This window comes from Gossypium arboreum, chromosome 2 (assembly GCF_025698485.1).
Source record: "Gossypium arboreum isolate Shixiya-1 chromosome 2, ASM2569848v2, whole genome shotgun sequence".
NCBI classification, from domain to species: Eukaryota; Viridiplantae; Streptophyta; class Magnoliopsida; order Malvales; family Malvaceae; genus Gossypium; species Gossypium arboreum.
In genome coordinates, this window is record NC_069071.1 from 114,213,253 (window position 1) to 114,230,278 (window position 17,026).

A 17,026-nucleotide genomic window follows, 5' to 3' on the forward strand; every position below is an offset into this window, starting at 1 on the left:
GTCTATTTAAAATTTTTAAAAATATTGTGAGATTAATGAGAGCTTAATTAAAAATTAAAAAAATTAAAAGGCATAATAAGAATTTCTGAAAATTTGGGCGCCTCCATTACAGTCCACCCTTGGATATAGACTTATCAATTTTTATATGATCTCGAAAACTTAACCCGATTAATTGAATCAAATTCCAGTTCAATTCAGTTTGACAACAAAAAGTTAATAACTTGAATCAATCCAACTTAAATCCGAAAATGACTTGAACCCTAAATGACCTAAAAAAGTAATCTTAAATGACCTAAACTCGAATTGATCATATCTGAAGGATCATATTGACAAACTTGAATGATACAAATCCAAAGCAACTCGAACTTGAAATGATTGAAAAACTTTAAAACTCGAATTAAGTCGACCCATATTTATTCAACCCAATCCACCCACTATTAATATATCTAGTAATACAAAAACATAACCCGATTAACTTGAATCCAAACAAACACAATCTGATTTGACAATAAAAAGTTATTAACCCCAATCCTTCCCATCCAAATCCAAAAATAATTTTACTAGAAATAACATGAACACCAAATGATTTGAACATGAAGTGATCCAAAGAAGTAATCTGAAAAGATCTAAACTCAAAATGACCCGAAATGAAAAGTATATTGTCATACTTGAATTATACGAGCCCTAAATGACCTAAACCCAAAATAATCCAAACATGAAATGACTTGACCTAAATTAACTCAATCCAAAACCAACCTAATCCGTCCAATTCATAAATCTAATAATACAAAAACTTAGAAAATTAAGAGTTGGATTAAGCAAATAACTTGTTTTAAAGTTCCAATAAAGAAATTGAAGTTCCAACAGTCGAGTAATCCAAAAAGAATCAAATTATAGAAACAAGAAAGGTAGGTTGAAAACCATGACCTAAAAATACTTTCGAAAAAGGAAAATCAAGCACTAAAAATTTGAAACAAAACAGACCACAAGACATATCAGTTCGATGTGTCAATTTAATTGGCAAGTGTTCCTTTCGACCAACTCGTTTGGAGACTACGATGTTCCATCATCCATGCCACATGATATCTTTTAAAGAAAGATAAATTACACTAAGGTCGTTAAATTATTAATTTGACCATTTAATATCAAAAAATTATAAGATATTCGAAAATTTTTATTTAAATCATTAAATTATTAAAATTATTATTATATAACTTTCTCTATTTATATTATCTGCATTAATCAAAAATAAATATTATTTTTAACATCATGAATTTATAAATTAAAATCTAAATAATTTTCTTATTCCATCTCAATAGAAGTATTTAGCGGGACGAGGAGATCGTAAAAAAAAAATTAAAATTTTAATTTATGTTGGACATGGACTTCTATTCTATTTCGTAGAAGTCGACTAACAAATTCACCCCTCTAACTTGGTAGTTTATCCTAAAAATTTCCCATTTATTAACCATCCCCAAACAAGACGAACAGTGTCTGCAACTGTTTGTAATCTTGAAGAAGACAGAAAGATTAGCTAAACTAAAATGGAGGGAATGATTCAGGACCCATCGCAGCCGGCGTCGCAGCCACAGCAGCAGAATCAGGCAGTGGTAGGGGCGGAGAGGCTGAACCAGGCGCTTCAACAACAGCTCAATTTGGAATCTGTAAAGACCAGAGCCATTTCCCTTTTCAAGGCCATAACTCGCATCCTCGAAGACTTCGACGCCTATTCTCGCACAAATACCACCCCCAAATGGTCCTCTCTCTTCTCTTTCTTTCTTTTATAACCTTGAATCTTCAGATTTTCATATTATATATTTAGGGTTTTTCTTTTTTGTTTGTTCGTAAAACAGGCAGGATATTTTGGGTCAATACTCAATGGTGAATCTCGAACTTTTCAACATTGTGGATGAAATAAAAAAGGTTTCAAAGGCTTTTGTTGTTCATCCCAAAAATGTTAATGCTGACAATGCTCCCAGTACGCATTTTTTTTTTCTCTTTACGCATCAAGTTTATTAGCTGTTTTATTTCCCCTTAAAATGCTGATTGAGATAAGGATTGGCAATAATACTTATCTTTATTCATTGTAATTACTGAGTAATTAAATCCAGTTCATTGGCTGTGTAGTATTACCGGTTATGTTATCCTCGAAGCTACTGCCAGAGATGGAAGTGGAGGATAATTTGAAGCGAGAGCAGTTGCTTCTAGGAATGCAAAATCTGCCGATACCTTCACAAATTGATAAGCTAAAGGTGAGCTAGTGTCACACAATCATTGTTTTTCTGGTCGAATCTGGTTATTTTCAGTTGTGTGATTATTATAGTTTTACAGGCTAGAATTGATATGATTGCGGCTGCATGTGAAAGTGCTGAGAAAGTATTAGCTGATACCCGCAAAGCATATTGTTTTGGCTCTCGTCAAGGGCCAGCCATTCTTCCTACTCTAGACAAGGGGCAGGCTGCTAAAATTCAAGAACAAGAGAACTTACTCCGTACTGCTGTTAATTTTGGCGAAGGTGATAGTCTTTAGCAGTTAGTGTAGCAACTATATTTAGACCATGAGATGTAACGAGATATCTTTCTAGATTTTGTAACTGCAGGCTACTAATAGTTTTCAACTGATAGTTCGGTGGGTAATATGCAATGGTTGTTGTTTTATTTTTTTCCCCTCATTGAAAATAGGTTTAAATTTAGAAAATCTATTATAGTTTTCCTTGTATTGTTTTATAAGAATGCCCTTTGGTCATAGATCATCTACATCAGTCAATTGATACAGTTGTTGAATGTATTGAATTTTAATGGAATGGTAGATGAAAGTTTTCTGTATTGATTTCTATGGTTAATTGAAGTTTAATGGACCTGTAGATGAATCTCTTTAGAATTAGCATCTAAGATTTGGTTTGACTATTTATGTTCTAGAGAAAGGCCTAGTACTTTGAACTTAGCATGCTTATCATCCAATTATTGATTGGTCTTTGTATGCAGGTCTGCGTCTACCTGCAGATCAGAAGCTGATTACACCTTCGCTTCCACTTCATCTGGTGGACATTATGCCTGCAACTGATGGAGTGCAATCTTTTGCTGATCCATCTGGTAATTTTCGTACATCTATTATAGTTTTTTATTCTATTTCAATACTAGAAAGTTTCTTGTGCGGTTTAGTAGCATACTTCAAATTCGCTTACAGGCATGTACATGAAGAACACTCCTCTTATGTCAAACAACATTGGCAGTCAGGGGTCTTTGTTACAGGTTAGTCATTGACTTCCCCTTAATCAGTCTTTTCCTAAACCTACATTATTTGAAAGTTTTTAAGAGAGTTTTTAATAAAACTGTTCTTTTATTATTAACTAAAGAACTGAACTTAAATAGAGAAAAGAGTCCTAATCCTAATTGGGAAAATAATTCCTTATTTTAATAAATTACTAAAACATTAGGGAAAATAGTTCCTTTATTCTAATAAACTACTAAAAGATAAAATAAAATATTTCTAGAATATTAATAAAACTTATCTACCTAAATAAGATTTATCTACCTAAATAAATTTAAAATATATACATATTTCAACATGATTTTTATCTAAATGAATATCTGATTCTGAAAGAGCAACATTCATATCAAAGTCTGTATGAGCTCAACTTTGGACTCTCTTAGAGCACACTATATACTCTTTGTTACTTAGGTGATTGTGACCTCCATATGTTCTCATCATTCTCTTTAAATGGTGCTAGGCTAGGAGTAGGATAACGTAATTATGAGTAAAATTCAACCATTATAGCCACAATATTGTGATCATTGGCCTAGTGCAAAGGCCAGATCAGGATCCTGTTCTTGATAAATTCTTCGTCCTCTCCATTTTTAAGTCATTCATGGGAGACACATTCTATTTTAATCATTTTATTTGGATTATACTTATCAGTTGCTTCTGATCCTATGAAAACCATTCTGTATCATTTCTGGTTATGTGTCTTATTTTCTGAAGATCAAAGTTTATATGCAATAGCTTTACTCTTCTAGTCTTCTTATGCCAGGCTACTGGAGCACAACTTATTGGTAGATCGGCTGCATCTCCTTCTGCTGCTACTAGTGCTACCTCCTATGATAACACCACAACTTCTCCACTCCCATATGCCAACTCACCAAGGTCTGCAACGACTATGATGAACACACCATCTCCTCAGCCACAAACGCAGCAACTGCAGCAGCAGCAACAACACCAGCAGCAGCAGCAGCAGCAAAGGCAAAAAATGATGCAATTGCCTCAGCATCAACAGCAACTCCTTGCTCAGCAACAGTTTAGGCAGTCTACGATGCAAGGACTGGGACAGGTATAAATTTTGCTTATTTTGTGTGCTTTTAAAGTTTCTGTGAGGCCATAAGAGTAGCTCATGACATATCGACATCTATATGTACATATGCATGTAAGTGCATGCTTTGATTTTACATAGTAACTATGACTCTTGGTTGGATTGAAGGGTTTTCAAAACTATCATGAGGTAAAGGACAGTTAATTTTGCTGAATCTTATGATTCCTAAGCAAATTTGAATTAGTTTTTTATGTTTGTTTTGTTGAATCATAGAATAGCTTCGTATGTTTCTCAGCCATTCAGTTGTATTATAACTATGAACAATCATTTCTTTGGTACAGAATCAGCTGCCGCTTCATGATCTCCAGGGTCAGACTCAGCAAAAGTTTCAGTCGGTAACTTTCTTATGACTTCTTTTCCTTTACTTCTTGTTTTATCTGAAATTTCTTATGAATTACAAATGCATGCTTCATATATATCAGTGCCTGAAAAACTGCATGCCAGTTATGGGTCTAAGTTGTGCTTTTGAATATCATTATTGCCATAACCTAGTAAATTTAAGTATTTAGAGTTCAGGAAATGGGTTTGTTCTGTGAGTCTTTGGAGCTGCTTGCCTGCACTTGGGTAGCTTAAAATAAACCAGAAGTTTTAGTACGACTGTTTTTGGGGTTTGATTTCAGGTTGAGTTTTATACAGCAGATCTGAGAACAAAATTTTAAAAGTGCTTCTTGCAAAGACTGCAAAGTTAAAATGATAGTGGGTGGATGTTTGTTATATTTTACAGTTCTCATTCAAACTTGTATACATGTTAAGTGATTGTTAGCTATTAATCACTTCCACTGCATAGAGAAAATTTTACAAGATTTGCAACTGCCTCCTGAAATAACTACAATAGTGAATTACTATGAAGGTATTCTGTGAATCAGCTACACTTGAAAGATGAATACTTTCAATGAAAGCTGCTAAGCAAAATATATGGAAGTAAAAGCACCAGTGACGTTTTTATTGTGAAACAAAATATGAAGATCTTGGTTTTCCTTCCTTTTGTTTACTGAATTTATAGGAACCATTGACCTTTTTTTAGGCTTGTAGTCCTTTTCAATTTATTTTCTCTGTTTGAAGCGGAGAGGGTAGGAGTTGCTTGGGGTGGTGGTGTGTTGATGCAGGTATGTGAAGTGAGCCTTCAAATGAGTGGTTTTATCTCTTCCTTCTTTTGGATCTAACTTGGGACAATTTATTCTTGAGGAGGCATGTTTTACCCTTCTAAAATACATCTTTTCTTCATACTATTGGTTTAACTGAAACCAAAATCTCTTTCCACCAGTTACATGGCCAGATGCAGTTTTCTCAACCCTTGGGCCATCAGCAATTTCAGGGTAGGCAGCTTCCTCCAGGACATGTGCAGCATGGCATAGGTCAAAGCCAACTCAATCAAGGAAATCAGTTGAGTCGTCATTTAGGCCAATTCTCCAGTGCAGCAAATACTGCATTGTTCAATGCTGCTCAGGGGACACCAAGTACTCAAATGGTTAGCTATATCTCTTCAATCTGTTTTATGATATGTGTTCTTGCGTTTGTTCCTTCAAAACATCATCTATGATGTTTTTTTTTTCTCCTTAAAATAAAACTTATCATTGGATAAGGTCATTCACTGAATTAGATTTTTGTATTATAATGAAAGATATACCAGATTGATGGTACCTTTACTTATGCTTCTCAACTTAGGAAATGTGTCCACCTTCTAACATTAGGGAGTTTAAGCAGAAACTCAAATAACTTTCTGTTAGTTTGTTCATTATAGGTGCTTTTAGTTATTAACACTAAATTGTCTATTTAATTATGTTTTTATTCATCCTGGAATTATTGATGTTCTTTAAGAGAGTGCTTCCTCCATAGTTATTGAACTTATAGTTTCTAGGATTGGAAAAGCCTTTTGCAGTATTGATTCAAGATAGGCTCTTGGTTATGAGGGAGGGAACAAATATGACTTGCCTCAGACAAAAGAAAAGGGCTTCCTTTATTTGGATTTTTTTCTTTTTGCTCATTGGTAAAAGATGATGGAAGGAAATGAGTGGCACGGTTGGTTGGTTAATGTTCATTTGGTTTTCATAAGGTTTTCAAATTTTGATACCAGCTATTTTGATTTTCCTGTTGTAGAGCTTAATGCTGGAGTATATCATGATATAATATTCCTTTGTACAACTTAATGCTTTGAGACGATGTGGTGAAGAAGTGATCAAATAGGAAAATATATGCTATTATAGTAAGGTAAATTAGATACAATTATACAATGAGGAAATGCGCATCATTCGCTGTTTTGGTGGATTTATCCGCATGGACATACACATGGTATCAATGTGTCAAATTTGATAAAGATTTTAGTTTTGACTGATAAAGGATGTAAGATTGTAACATGGTTGTGCATATGACAGATTTAGGTCAGAAGGATGAAATGAAACATTTCTTACAGATTATGAAATGTGGATGAAATTTCTGTTTCACAGCTTTGCATGTCAAATTCAGCAGTTCTCATCCATATATGACAACACATATGTTGATTTGCCTCCTTTATATTGAAGTTATATCTTTCATGGTTTAAATTTGTATTTTAAATGTTTTGATTTAGATTCCAAACATGTCCGCAACTATGTCATCTCAGTCACTACTACCAAGGATGCAGGTTAGTTGCTAATGCTTTTGCTGAGTTTCTTTTTCTTAGTCAGACTTCCCTTCATATAAATCATGCATATTGTGAAATTTATCTTGTCTGTATTATAAATGTCATTTAAAAAGAAGAAAAGACTTTCTAAGCTTCCATGTTCTTCATGAATCGTGGAGCTGTCTTTATTTCTAAGGTTCACTTTGTGTAAATATCAAAAGCTTGTAAAATTTCAGTTTTCATGTGGTTGTGAGTGGGTGATGTATACAATTTTTTGTTTGTGTGATTTTCTTCTCTAAAATTCTTACAGGAACATGATTCCTTGGTCTTAGAGATTTATACCAGTCCATAGGGATGGTTACTATTTCCTTAATTATCTAGGCATATCTGGTGCAGATTTAAAAACCTTTGAACTTTTTCACTTGTGATGAACTGAATCATTGGTTTTACCCATAGATTTGTTTCAATCAAAACTAGTTGTGTCATAGAGTTTCAGCTAGATTGAGACTAAAAAGAGCTGGTAGCTAAGCCTTTGATGTCTTTGCCTCTCCTTTGTATAGGATTCGCAAGTAATATCTGTTTTCCAATTTTATCTTTTTGGCTGGTTTTCTAAACACTTTGGCTCTTGGCATCTGTTAATTCTTATCTAAGAAACTAGAGAGGTTAGTTAAATAAGCATAAAAACAAGAGCAAGGTGGTCTGGGGGAGCATGGTTTGGCCATAGATGCAGGATTAGGATAGTGCTGTTTGTCAAATCCTGTTTCCTGGCTCTCAGTTCTGTTCCCTTTCTTCCTGCTAGAAATTGTCACTTCTTGTTCACACAATTTTGCTGCAGATCAGGCAGCTGTTTGGCACATATTAACCATTGTCCCTAAAGCTGTATATGTAATTGGTGTCTGTATCTACTGCATTTGTATACTTGTCCTTATTGATATACTACATTCGGTTTTCTTTTTTTCCCTTTGTCTTAACTTCTTAAGTGTAACCTAACTCATTCAGTTCAATTCTTTCTGCAGTTTGGACTACCTGGTAGTAATCCTCAGCGGACTCATGCATCCCAAATCTTAAGTGACCAAAGTATGAATAATGGTCTTGACATTCTTTCATGCATGCATATACATATACATATACATATACATATACATGTATTGATTTCTATATCTAGTGGTGCTCAGTTGCTTCTTCCCTCTTTTGACTTCCAATTTCTGCCTCAACACAACAAAACCAAAATTTGGAGAAACTGAAAGCGCATTGTGCATGCAACTGTATAGCCTTTAGAGCTTTGAGTTTGATGTGAGTTCAGACTTAAAAAATTTTCATTTCGGGCTTTTTTGTATGCAGTGTTTAATATGGGATCCAATCCAGGAGGCCTTATGGCCATGCAGCCACAGCCACAGCAGCAGCAACAGCAGTCACAGCAGCAGCATGGTTCACAAGCTGCATTCGGTAATATGGGCACTGCCCAGAATTTACAATCTAATATGGCAGCTCTTCAAAATAACCCCAATTTTGCACAGCAAAGACAGCAGAACCAGCAGTGATATATCAGCTACAAGTATCGATAGTTTTGTTTTGTGGATGTCATGCTAAAGCTTTGTTTATGGTTGGCTTGCTTATAATCTTCCATTTCATCATTGAAAAGTACGAGTACTAATGTGCAAAATTATCCGAATATGGAAAATATTAATTATTATATATTATTTTGCATGAAATGGATTAAAATGTGATTCGGTGTGATGAAAATCACATTTGGGACTATATTGAAACATTGAATAGTATAAAGATTAAATTGTAATTTTTTTCATTTTTAGCGGAGGAAAGAGACAACGTGCCATTTTTATAACCCATGGGATTATAATAAGGTTTTATCACTCATGGGATTATAATAAAGATTTATGATGAATTATGAACTCAAATGGGCATAAGTATCTAATTTGAAAAAAATGTGAAATAATAAGTCAAAAATGGTAATTTGGTTAAATTTTTTTTTTGAGATTTTTATGATGAAAGCAATATTTAAAGTTGATATTTAATATGTGAAATTATTTTGGATCGTTAGAATAGGTCACAATTTGATAAAATTAAACAAAAAATGGGCTAGGGCTTTAAACCCATTTGTGGATATTTTAAAAGTGGGATGAACACCATTAGCCACTTGTTTTTTTCTTCTTCTCCTGCCAGCCATATGATCCCATAGCTACCCTTTTTCCTCTCCATTTCCTTATTATTTCACCTTCTTTCAAAATTTTTACCTTTCACTTTCAATTGTTGTTAAAATCTCTTAACAAACAATCTCCTCAACTCATTTCTACCATTAATCTCATCATTCTCAACTTAAGGTTTATGAAGCTTAAAGAGAGGACTTGAAGCTAGAGTGAGAAAGCTACAATAAGATAAAAAAAAATGGCTTCCTACACCTCTTTTAGCTTGATATTTGTTAAGAAATATTAAGAGAAAACTTTAAAGGAATTTATATTAATTTTTAATGTATTTTTGTTTTATGGAAATGAGCAAATGTTTTATGAAGTTCCAAGCTTGATCAAAGATGAATTGGAGATCATGGAAGTTTGATTAAGCAATATAGAGTATATATTAAAGTAAGTATCATAGATACTCATCATTCTCTTAAGTTAGGAGGCTTAGCGATTATGAAATTGATGCTATAAATAAGTGTTTAATTGTACTAATATTAGTGTGAAATTTTATGGCAAAATGTGAGGCTTTGTATCCAATTGTGTGAAAATGTTACCAAGGTTTCCATGGAAGAAATTATAACTTAATAGGATATGTACACATATGAATGAATTGTGTAATTATTATGGAAAGATTGGGTAAGGCCACTACGGTAAAAAAATGTCAAAGTGGAAAATTTTTCTTAATGTCAACAAGAGTCTATACAAGGTTAAAACATTAAAATGATCATAATATGATAAGAACACTAACCACTAAAAATTTGTATCAAAATGTATATGAAATGACACTTTAGTGCCTATATGTGGAGTTAGGCAAATGATTGTCGGTATACAAAATACTTCAAAAGAATAAAATTCATGTTTATAATTAAAATGAATATTGACATAAAATGTGAAATGAAATTGTTACTAAATTTTGTTATAGTGGAACCCATAAATTGACCCATTTGGTTTATATTTTTAGTGGATCCCAAGAAGGAGTTGTGTATTAGCCTCTTACCACAAATAAAAAACTCTCAAACTCCACTTAAAATGACAAAATTAACCTTCTTAAATTACAATTATTCAAAACAACATGAATATTTATTTTTTAATTTTCATAACATTTTAAAATTTAGTTGAATTGAGTCCTAATTCGATTGGTATCGATATTGTTGCTGGTTCAGGAGAACATGGATTCAAGTGTTCTAAAACATATTATCTTCCTATTTAAGGGTTGACGAGGGACTATAGATAGTTCTAAGTATTGTATCAAAGAAAAAAACTATGATTTTACTAATCAAGTCTTGGTATTATTAACAAAAATTGAAAACTCCCGATTTTGAAGTTTTAAATTTGAGTCTCAGGCAATCACAATGCGTGGGTCACCTCACATCCTGTGGTTATGTTATATATGAGATTTGTCAAAACCGCTTTGAACTAGTTCGATTTTTGTTTAGTTATTTGTTCGTTTTGCATTAGCTCTCTTAAAAATAAAAATCTGTCCCTTTAATCCTTTGAGTATTTGCAAAATTTTGAGTTAATCTAATGATCAGCTTCTATTTTAGTCCCTCTTAAATTTTGGAAAATTTTGCTCTTTCCAAAAACAAAAAAGGTCTATAGTTTAATCCATTGAAAATTGTAAAATTTTATATGAATACAATGATGAAATTGAAATTTTAACTCACTAAAATTTATAATTCAAATTCAACTATTTCAAAAAAAATCGACTTCACCTTTAATTATGGTTATTTAAATATATTTGTATTAGTGAAACTTTAAAAAAAAAAAACTAATGAGATTCAATTAAGTTATCTTCGATACTCTTGTTGATTTTAGTTAAAATAATAAAATCGAAAGTACAATTTTTTCAAAATCGATCCGAACCGATATCACCCATGCTAACACTTCAATCAATAAGGCCAAAAAGGTAAATTCATCAAAAAAAAAAAAAAAAGGTAAGCAGCTCAATAACCGGGCTCCGTTAAAAATCCCACACTTTTCCCACTTCTACATTTTCTTCCCTTCTTCAACCTTAACAATAAAAAATCAAAATCAGATTACAAAAAGGGGAAAAAAAAGAAATTTTCTCATCCGCCAAACAGAGCCCAGAAAGTAAAAACAAAAAAAAAAAAACCATAAAAACTGAACCTTTGAGTGTTAATTAGCTTTTTTTGTTTTTGAATCGGTTCATGTGAACATCGTTGGTACTTTCACAATGAGTTTCTCCAGAATCGGCCGCTCTCTCTCCCGCTCTTCTCGCTCTAATTTCCGAACAGTAATAAATTCTTCTCCTTCTTTGTATTCTTTTTTTTTTAATTTTTAATGCTTTCTTTTTATTGTTTTATAATGAAATGAATGCTCGTTTTGTAGAATGTTATATCGAGGAAACTGTTACGAAATGAATCGAATGTGCCAAGTCCTGTAACAAATACGTGCATTTCACGCATTAATAAAGGGTTAGGGCTTGTAAAGGGTTATTTCGCACCGGCTGGAGTTGGGAAGCAGCTTAGTACTAATACACCGTTGTCGAATTTGGATTCTATTCTTGCGAACCCTAGGATCAGGCGGTTTTTTTGCAGTGAAGGGCCTAAGAAAAGAAGTGAGTTAATTTATAATTGTTACTGTTTTTATGCTTATTGTATAAATATTTGACATTTTTATTGATTTTTTAATTGCATTGTTGCAGATTATGAAAATTACTTTCCCAAGAACAAGAAAGATATTCCTAAGGCTAATGAACAGAAATCTGGATCCAAAGGTACGTCTTTAAAGTTCTAATTAGGGGTTAATTAGAACTTTGATAGTAGGGGAAGTATTTTTGTCTGATTTAGTTGAAATATTGAGACCAGAAAAGCTTTATTGCTAAGTGCTGTTAACTAATTCGAGCTCTTTCTGTATTTATATAATATATATATATTTATATATGTGTGTGATTCTTCTCCAGAGGATTCAGGTGCTGGTGAGCCTGGGAATTCTCAGAACATTCAAAGGTTGGTGCAGAATATTGTTACCACTTTATTGTTGATTGGGATTACGTACTCTTCGTTATCCGGTCCTCATGAACAGCAGGAGGTTAGCAGCTATTATCCTATGACTTTAGAAATTACATAGACTGGTTTTAAAATGATATATTGCATGTTACAAGGGACCACCTTGATGATAACTTTTTTTATAGCATGCTAAAACTTGAGCAATCATTTCATTGTTCTTGTTATGAAGTTACTAAACATGAATTTAGATGAGTTATTATATTGAAGGATATAGTATACTGATAATCTTCATGGTTCTTGTTCCAGTTGGTCTTAGTGCAATTTTTTGGACTTAGGCTGATCCCTTTATTCATATCCCTTATCTTGTTCAAGAATTTTATTCATACCCATGTAAGAAACTAAAGTTAAAAAGTAAACAAACTGGATGAAACCAGGACTAGAAACTGTATGTTGAAATCGATCGCCTTTTGTGTGTTTTATTGGGCAAAACATGGAACCTCTATCAGGCGAAAAAGAAATTTAATGCCTTTAGGCTATGTTTAAGCTTCGCTCTGATTCCAAAAGCAAAGCCTTATCGTTTTTTTTTTCCTTGCAACTGTTGTAATTTCCAGTTCTTTCTTTTCAGTTTTTCTTTAAGCTGTTTGGTGTTTTGTTCAGATTAGTTTCCAAGAGTTCAAAAACAAACTCCTGGAACCTGGCATGGTGGACAAAATTGTTGTTTCAAATAAATCGGTTGCAAAAGTGTACGTGAGGAGTTCACCACGCAACGCAAGTCAGACCACTGATGATCCTGTAGAAGCTCCAATGAATGGAGCCCCTGCCAGAACAAAGACAAGTCAATATAAGTACTACTTTAACATAGGGAGTGTTGAATCTTTTGAGGAGAAGTTAGAAGAAGCCCAAGAAGCGTTGGGGATAGATCCTCATAATTATGTTCCTGTAACCTATGTAAGTGAGGTGAATTGGTTCCAAGAGTTGATGCGCTTTGGACCCACACTCTTGATCTTAGGATCCTTATGGTTTATGGGGAGAAAAATGCAAAGTGGATTTGGAGTTGGTGGTCCTGGGGGACGAGGTGGTCGTGGACTATTCAATATGGGAAAGGCTCAAATAACCAAAATGGACAAGAATGCAAAGGACAAGGTAAACCATCGTTAGATGTTTTCTTTTGAATTTTTCAATGCTGTTATCACACATATATACATGAAGTGAGATTTAAAGGTCACCATCATAATAATTACTGCAATGGTTTTCTTGCTATCTCAGGTCTTCTTCAAAGATGTTGCTGGATGTGACGAGGCAAAGCAAGAAATTATGGAGTTTGTGCACTTCTTAAAGAACCCAAAGAAATACGAAGAATTAGGAGCTAAGATTCCCAGAGGTGCTCTTCTTGTTGGTCCTCCTGGCACAGGGAAGACACTTCTTGCAAAGGCAACTGCTGGTGAATCTGGTGTGCCTTTCCTCTCTATGTCTGGATCAGATTTTATGGAAATGTTTGTTGGAGTTGGGCCGTCAAGAGTGAGAAGCTTATTTCAAGAGGCTAGGCAGTGTGCTCCTAGTATTGTATTCATTGATGAAATTGATGCAATAGGTAGAGCAAGGGGTCGTGGAGGCTTTTCTGGTGGCAATGATGAGCGGGAAAGTACACTTAATCAGTTGCTAGTAGAAATGGATGGATTTGGAACAACTTCTGGAGTTGTTGTGCTTGCTGGTACAAATAGGCCTGACATTTTAGATAGAGCTCTGCTAAGACCTGGTCGGTTTGATCGTCAAATTACAATAGACAAACCTGACATTAAGGGTCGTGAACAGATCTTCCAAATATACTTGAAGAAACTAAAACTTGATAATGAGCCATCGTATTACTCTCAGCGACTTGCTGCTCTAACCCCTGGTTTTGCTGGAGCTGACATTGCGAATGTTTGCAATGAAGCAGCCTTGATTGCTGCAAGGAATGAAAGTGCAGTGATAACCATGGAACATTTTGAGGGAGCTATAGACAGAGTAATAGGTGGTTTAGAGAAGAAAAACAAGGTATGTTGTTCCTCATCATCTGCCTGTTTTGTTTACTTATGCACTGCATTATATTATTGGGATTTCTATTCAATCTCTGTGGCTGGTTATGGTACTGGAGATGTAGTAGATGAGTGATTTGAATTTCCAAATTTCAAAATCCGGTTTCTGCCATAAAATGTCTTTTTGTTCTCTGTTTTATCTCCAGTTTTAGCGTCCCAAAGATCTATGATCTATATATTTTTTTGTCCTGACTGGTTCCAGCTTCCAGTGTGCAATGAAGGTTTGTCTTATTTAAAATTTTTGTTCTGGCTTGCAGGTTATAAGCAAGTTGGAGAGGCGAACTGTTGCTTACCATGAATCAGGCCATGCTGTTGCTGGTTGGTTCTTGGAACATGCAGAACCATTGCTTAAAGTAACAATTGTTCCTCGTGGTACTGCAGCACTGGGATTTGCTCAGTATGTTCCCAATGAAAATCTTCTGATGACGAAAGAGCAGCTATTTGATGTGACTTGCATGACACTAGGTGGTCGAGCTGCTGAGCAGGTGAGATTTCAGAACACTTTCTCAATGCTCATCTTTTCCTACCTCAATAATGTCCTCCTGAACTGGTGAACAAAGACTTCTTTAGAACTTAGATATCTGACTTTCAGCAATATCAGACACTTGTTGTATCTAACTTGAATTATGAAGGCCTCCTTGGTGCTTGAACATATAGTTCCTAGGTTGAAACAGAAGCCTTTAGTATCAAGTAGACCTGTTAATTGGGTGGGTCAAGTTGGTTTTGGACCTGATCAATCTGGGCCGGATAAATACAGGTTTTAAAATCTTTTGGCCATTTGGGGTTTGGGTCAGTTAAGAGTTTGAGTGTCTCATGCTTAGGTCATTTTTTATTTGGATAATTTTGAGTTCAGATCATTTCAGCTTGTCATTTTGGTTTGGCACTCAGGTTTGATATGTTTGTGTAACATATCAAAATTGACAACATGCAAGTATGTACAACATGTTTTCGGGATATCCTGCGATGGATTACATATCTCATGTATGTCTCTGATATGTTTGTATCTCAAATTGACGTGAAATCCCAGATGGTATTTATGCCTGATGACTGCTCTCGTTTTGTTGTAAGAAGAAACCAACATTTTGCACATTTCAATGCCATTCGTTATCTGTTTCGCATGATATATTTTTATCTATGTCATGCATGTTTTATGGGGACTAGGTTCTATTGGGGAAGATATCAACCGGAGCTCAGAATGACTTAGAGAAAGTAACCAAGATGACTTATGCCCAAGTAGCAGTCTATGGTTTCAGTGACAAGGTTGGTCTTCTTTCTTTCCCTCAAAGGGACGATGCATTCGAGATGACCAAGCCTTATAGCAGCAAGACCGGTGCAATCATCGACTCCGAAGTTAGAGAGTGGGTAGGCAAGGCATACGACCGAACAGTGCAGCTGATAGAGGAGCACAAGGAACACGTAGCTCAGATTGCAGAATTGCTTCTAGAGAAAGAGGTCCTTCACCAAGAGGACTTGGTCCGAGTACTTGGTGAACGCCCGTTTAAGTCGACTGAACCCACTAATTATGATAGGTTTAAGAAAGGGTTCCAAGAAGAAGATAAAGCGTCCAAGGACACATCAACAGAGAGCAAGACCGTGGATGATAATGGTTCAACACCCTTGGAACCTGAGGTAGTACCAGCATAGTTCTTGAACATATATTACTCGTTCTCTAAAATACAAGGGTTTTTTTTTTTTTTTCACATTAATTTGCTCATTTTACCGCCCCCACTTGTCCAAACTGAACTCTTAAGCTGTAAAAAGAACTAATAACAGAATGTCGGAAGATTTTTACCATTACTGAGATGTTTTCATTTTTAGAATTAACTTATTGATTCTTGATATTGAAAAGTATGTATGTTAATATGTATTTGAAGTTGCTATGCGGCCAAATTTGTTTTGAGAATTTGTAGTTATTATATTAACATTTGTACATGATTAATGCACAATGATTGGAAAACTCCAAATAAGATAAGCAATAAGAAGCTAAAAGTATTATCGAAGTTTTTGTACTAAAGTTAGATTGTATTATGCATTTTTATTTATAAAACTAGTTTTTTTTTTTGTTAAAGTTGTTATCTATTTTTACCATTAAAGATTGGATTAATCGTTAGATAACTTGACAGTTGCATGTGGTATGTCACTTGTATCTTATATTGTCATACAAGGATAAGTTTTAGTAGTATAAATAGATGAAATTTTTAACAAAAGTATCAATTTATTATTTGATCTAACCTATAAAACTAATTTGGATACTTTATAGTAGAAGAGATAAAATATAATCTAACTCCTAATATAAATACAAGATAATAGGAATTTGAAATACAATTTAAATAAAGAAAACCAATCAATTAAACTAGATAAAAGGAAAGTTGGCCAAAAAAAAAAAAAACTAGATTAAAGGAAATATTATCACGTCTTTTGTTCTGCATGTTAAATGTCCTTTTTTAGATTAGTGTGGTTTTGGACCGATCAAAGAGTTGGAAAATGGCGATAACTGCAAAAGGTAGAAAAGATGACTTATGAGGGTATTAAACTTGATACTCTGATCGTTATTTAATTTTTAAGTCAATTTAGGGTTCAAAAAAAAAAAAAGGTAAACATGAATAGGAATATATCACCTCATGTCCTTTTATGCTTACTTCATTTTTACCTTTTACGTGTCAATCCTTTAGTCTTGAGTCTTGGGATCGACTCCTCCTTGTCTATTTGCTTTGTGTGAGGATTTGGTCATGTCAGTCTTTTGTTTGGTGTTAGTCCTTTGTGACACCAAACTTTTGTCTTTTTGCCATTAGTCCTTTGATGGCTCAAATTTTTTTGTTTTC

The 17,026-nt window shown here is 34.0% G+C and overlaps 2 protein-coding genes across 4 annotated transcripts; both read left to right on the top strand.

Moving 5' to 3' along the window:
* Positions 1 to 1,282: 1,282 nt before the first annotated feature.
* LOC108467127 (mediator of RNA polymerase II transcription subunit 8) lies at positions 1,283 to 8,708 on the top strand. 2 transcript variants are annotated; one of them, XM_053025220.1, is made up of 12 exons: positions 1,283 to 1,756; positions 1,854 to 1,978; positions 2,128 to 2,252; positions 2,332 to 2,515; positions 2,985 to 3,092; positions 3,187 to 3,251; positions 4,031 to 4,327; positions 4,648 to 4,701; positions 5,631 to 5,834; positions 6,933 to 6,986; positions 7,982 to 8,042; positions 8,307 to 8,708. In XM_053025220.1, the coding sequence occupies exons 1-12, from the start codon at positions 1,545 to 1,547 to the stop codon at positions 8,504 to 8,506; spliced, it is 1,689 nt and encodes a 562-aa protein (XP_052881180.1). In that variant the 5' UTR covers positions 1,283 to 1,544; the 3' UTR covers positions 8,507 to 8,708. The 2 variants fall into 2 exon arrangements, with proteins under 2 accessions (XP_052881180.1, XP_052881181.1); XM_053025221.1 differs by lacking the exons at positions 6,933 to 6,986; positions 7,982 to 8,042 and having other exon boundaries at positions 1,327 to 1,756.
* A 2,371-nt stretch (positions 8,709 to 11,079) lies between these two features.
* Positions 11,080 to 16,052, top strand: LOC108467110 (ATP-dependent zinc metalloprotease FTSH 10, mitochondrial-like). Of its 2 annotated transcripts, XR_001868765.2 has the most exons (9): positions 11,080 to 11,414; positions 11,510 to 11,738; positions 11,826 to 11,897; positions 12,084 to 12,211; positions 12,787 to 13,272; positions 13,396 to 14,163; positions 14,462 to 14,689; positions 15,093 to 15,267; positions 15,366 to 15,482. XR_001868765.2 is itself a non-coding variant. In XM_017767624.2 (8 exons), the coding sequence occupies exons 1-8, from the start codon at positions 11,355 to 11,357 to the stop codon at positions 15,846 to 15,848; spliced, it is 2,454 nt and encodes an 817-aa protein (XP_017623113.1). In that variant the 5' UTR covers positions 11,115 to 11,354; the 3' UTR covers positions 15,849 to 16,052. The 2 variants fall into 2 exon arrangements, 1 of the variants encoding a protein (XP_017623113.1); XM_017767624.2 differs by lacking the exon at positions 15,093 to 15,267 and having other exon boundaries at positions 11,115 to 11,414; positions 15,366 to 16,052.
* Positions 16,053 to 17,026: the final 974 nt, after the last annotated feature.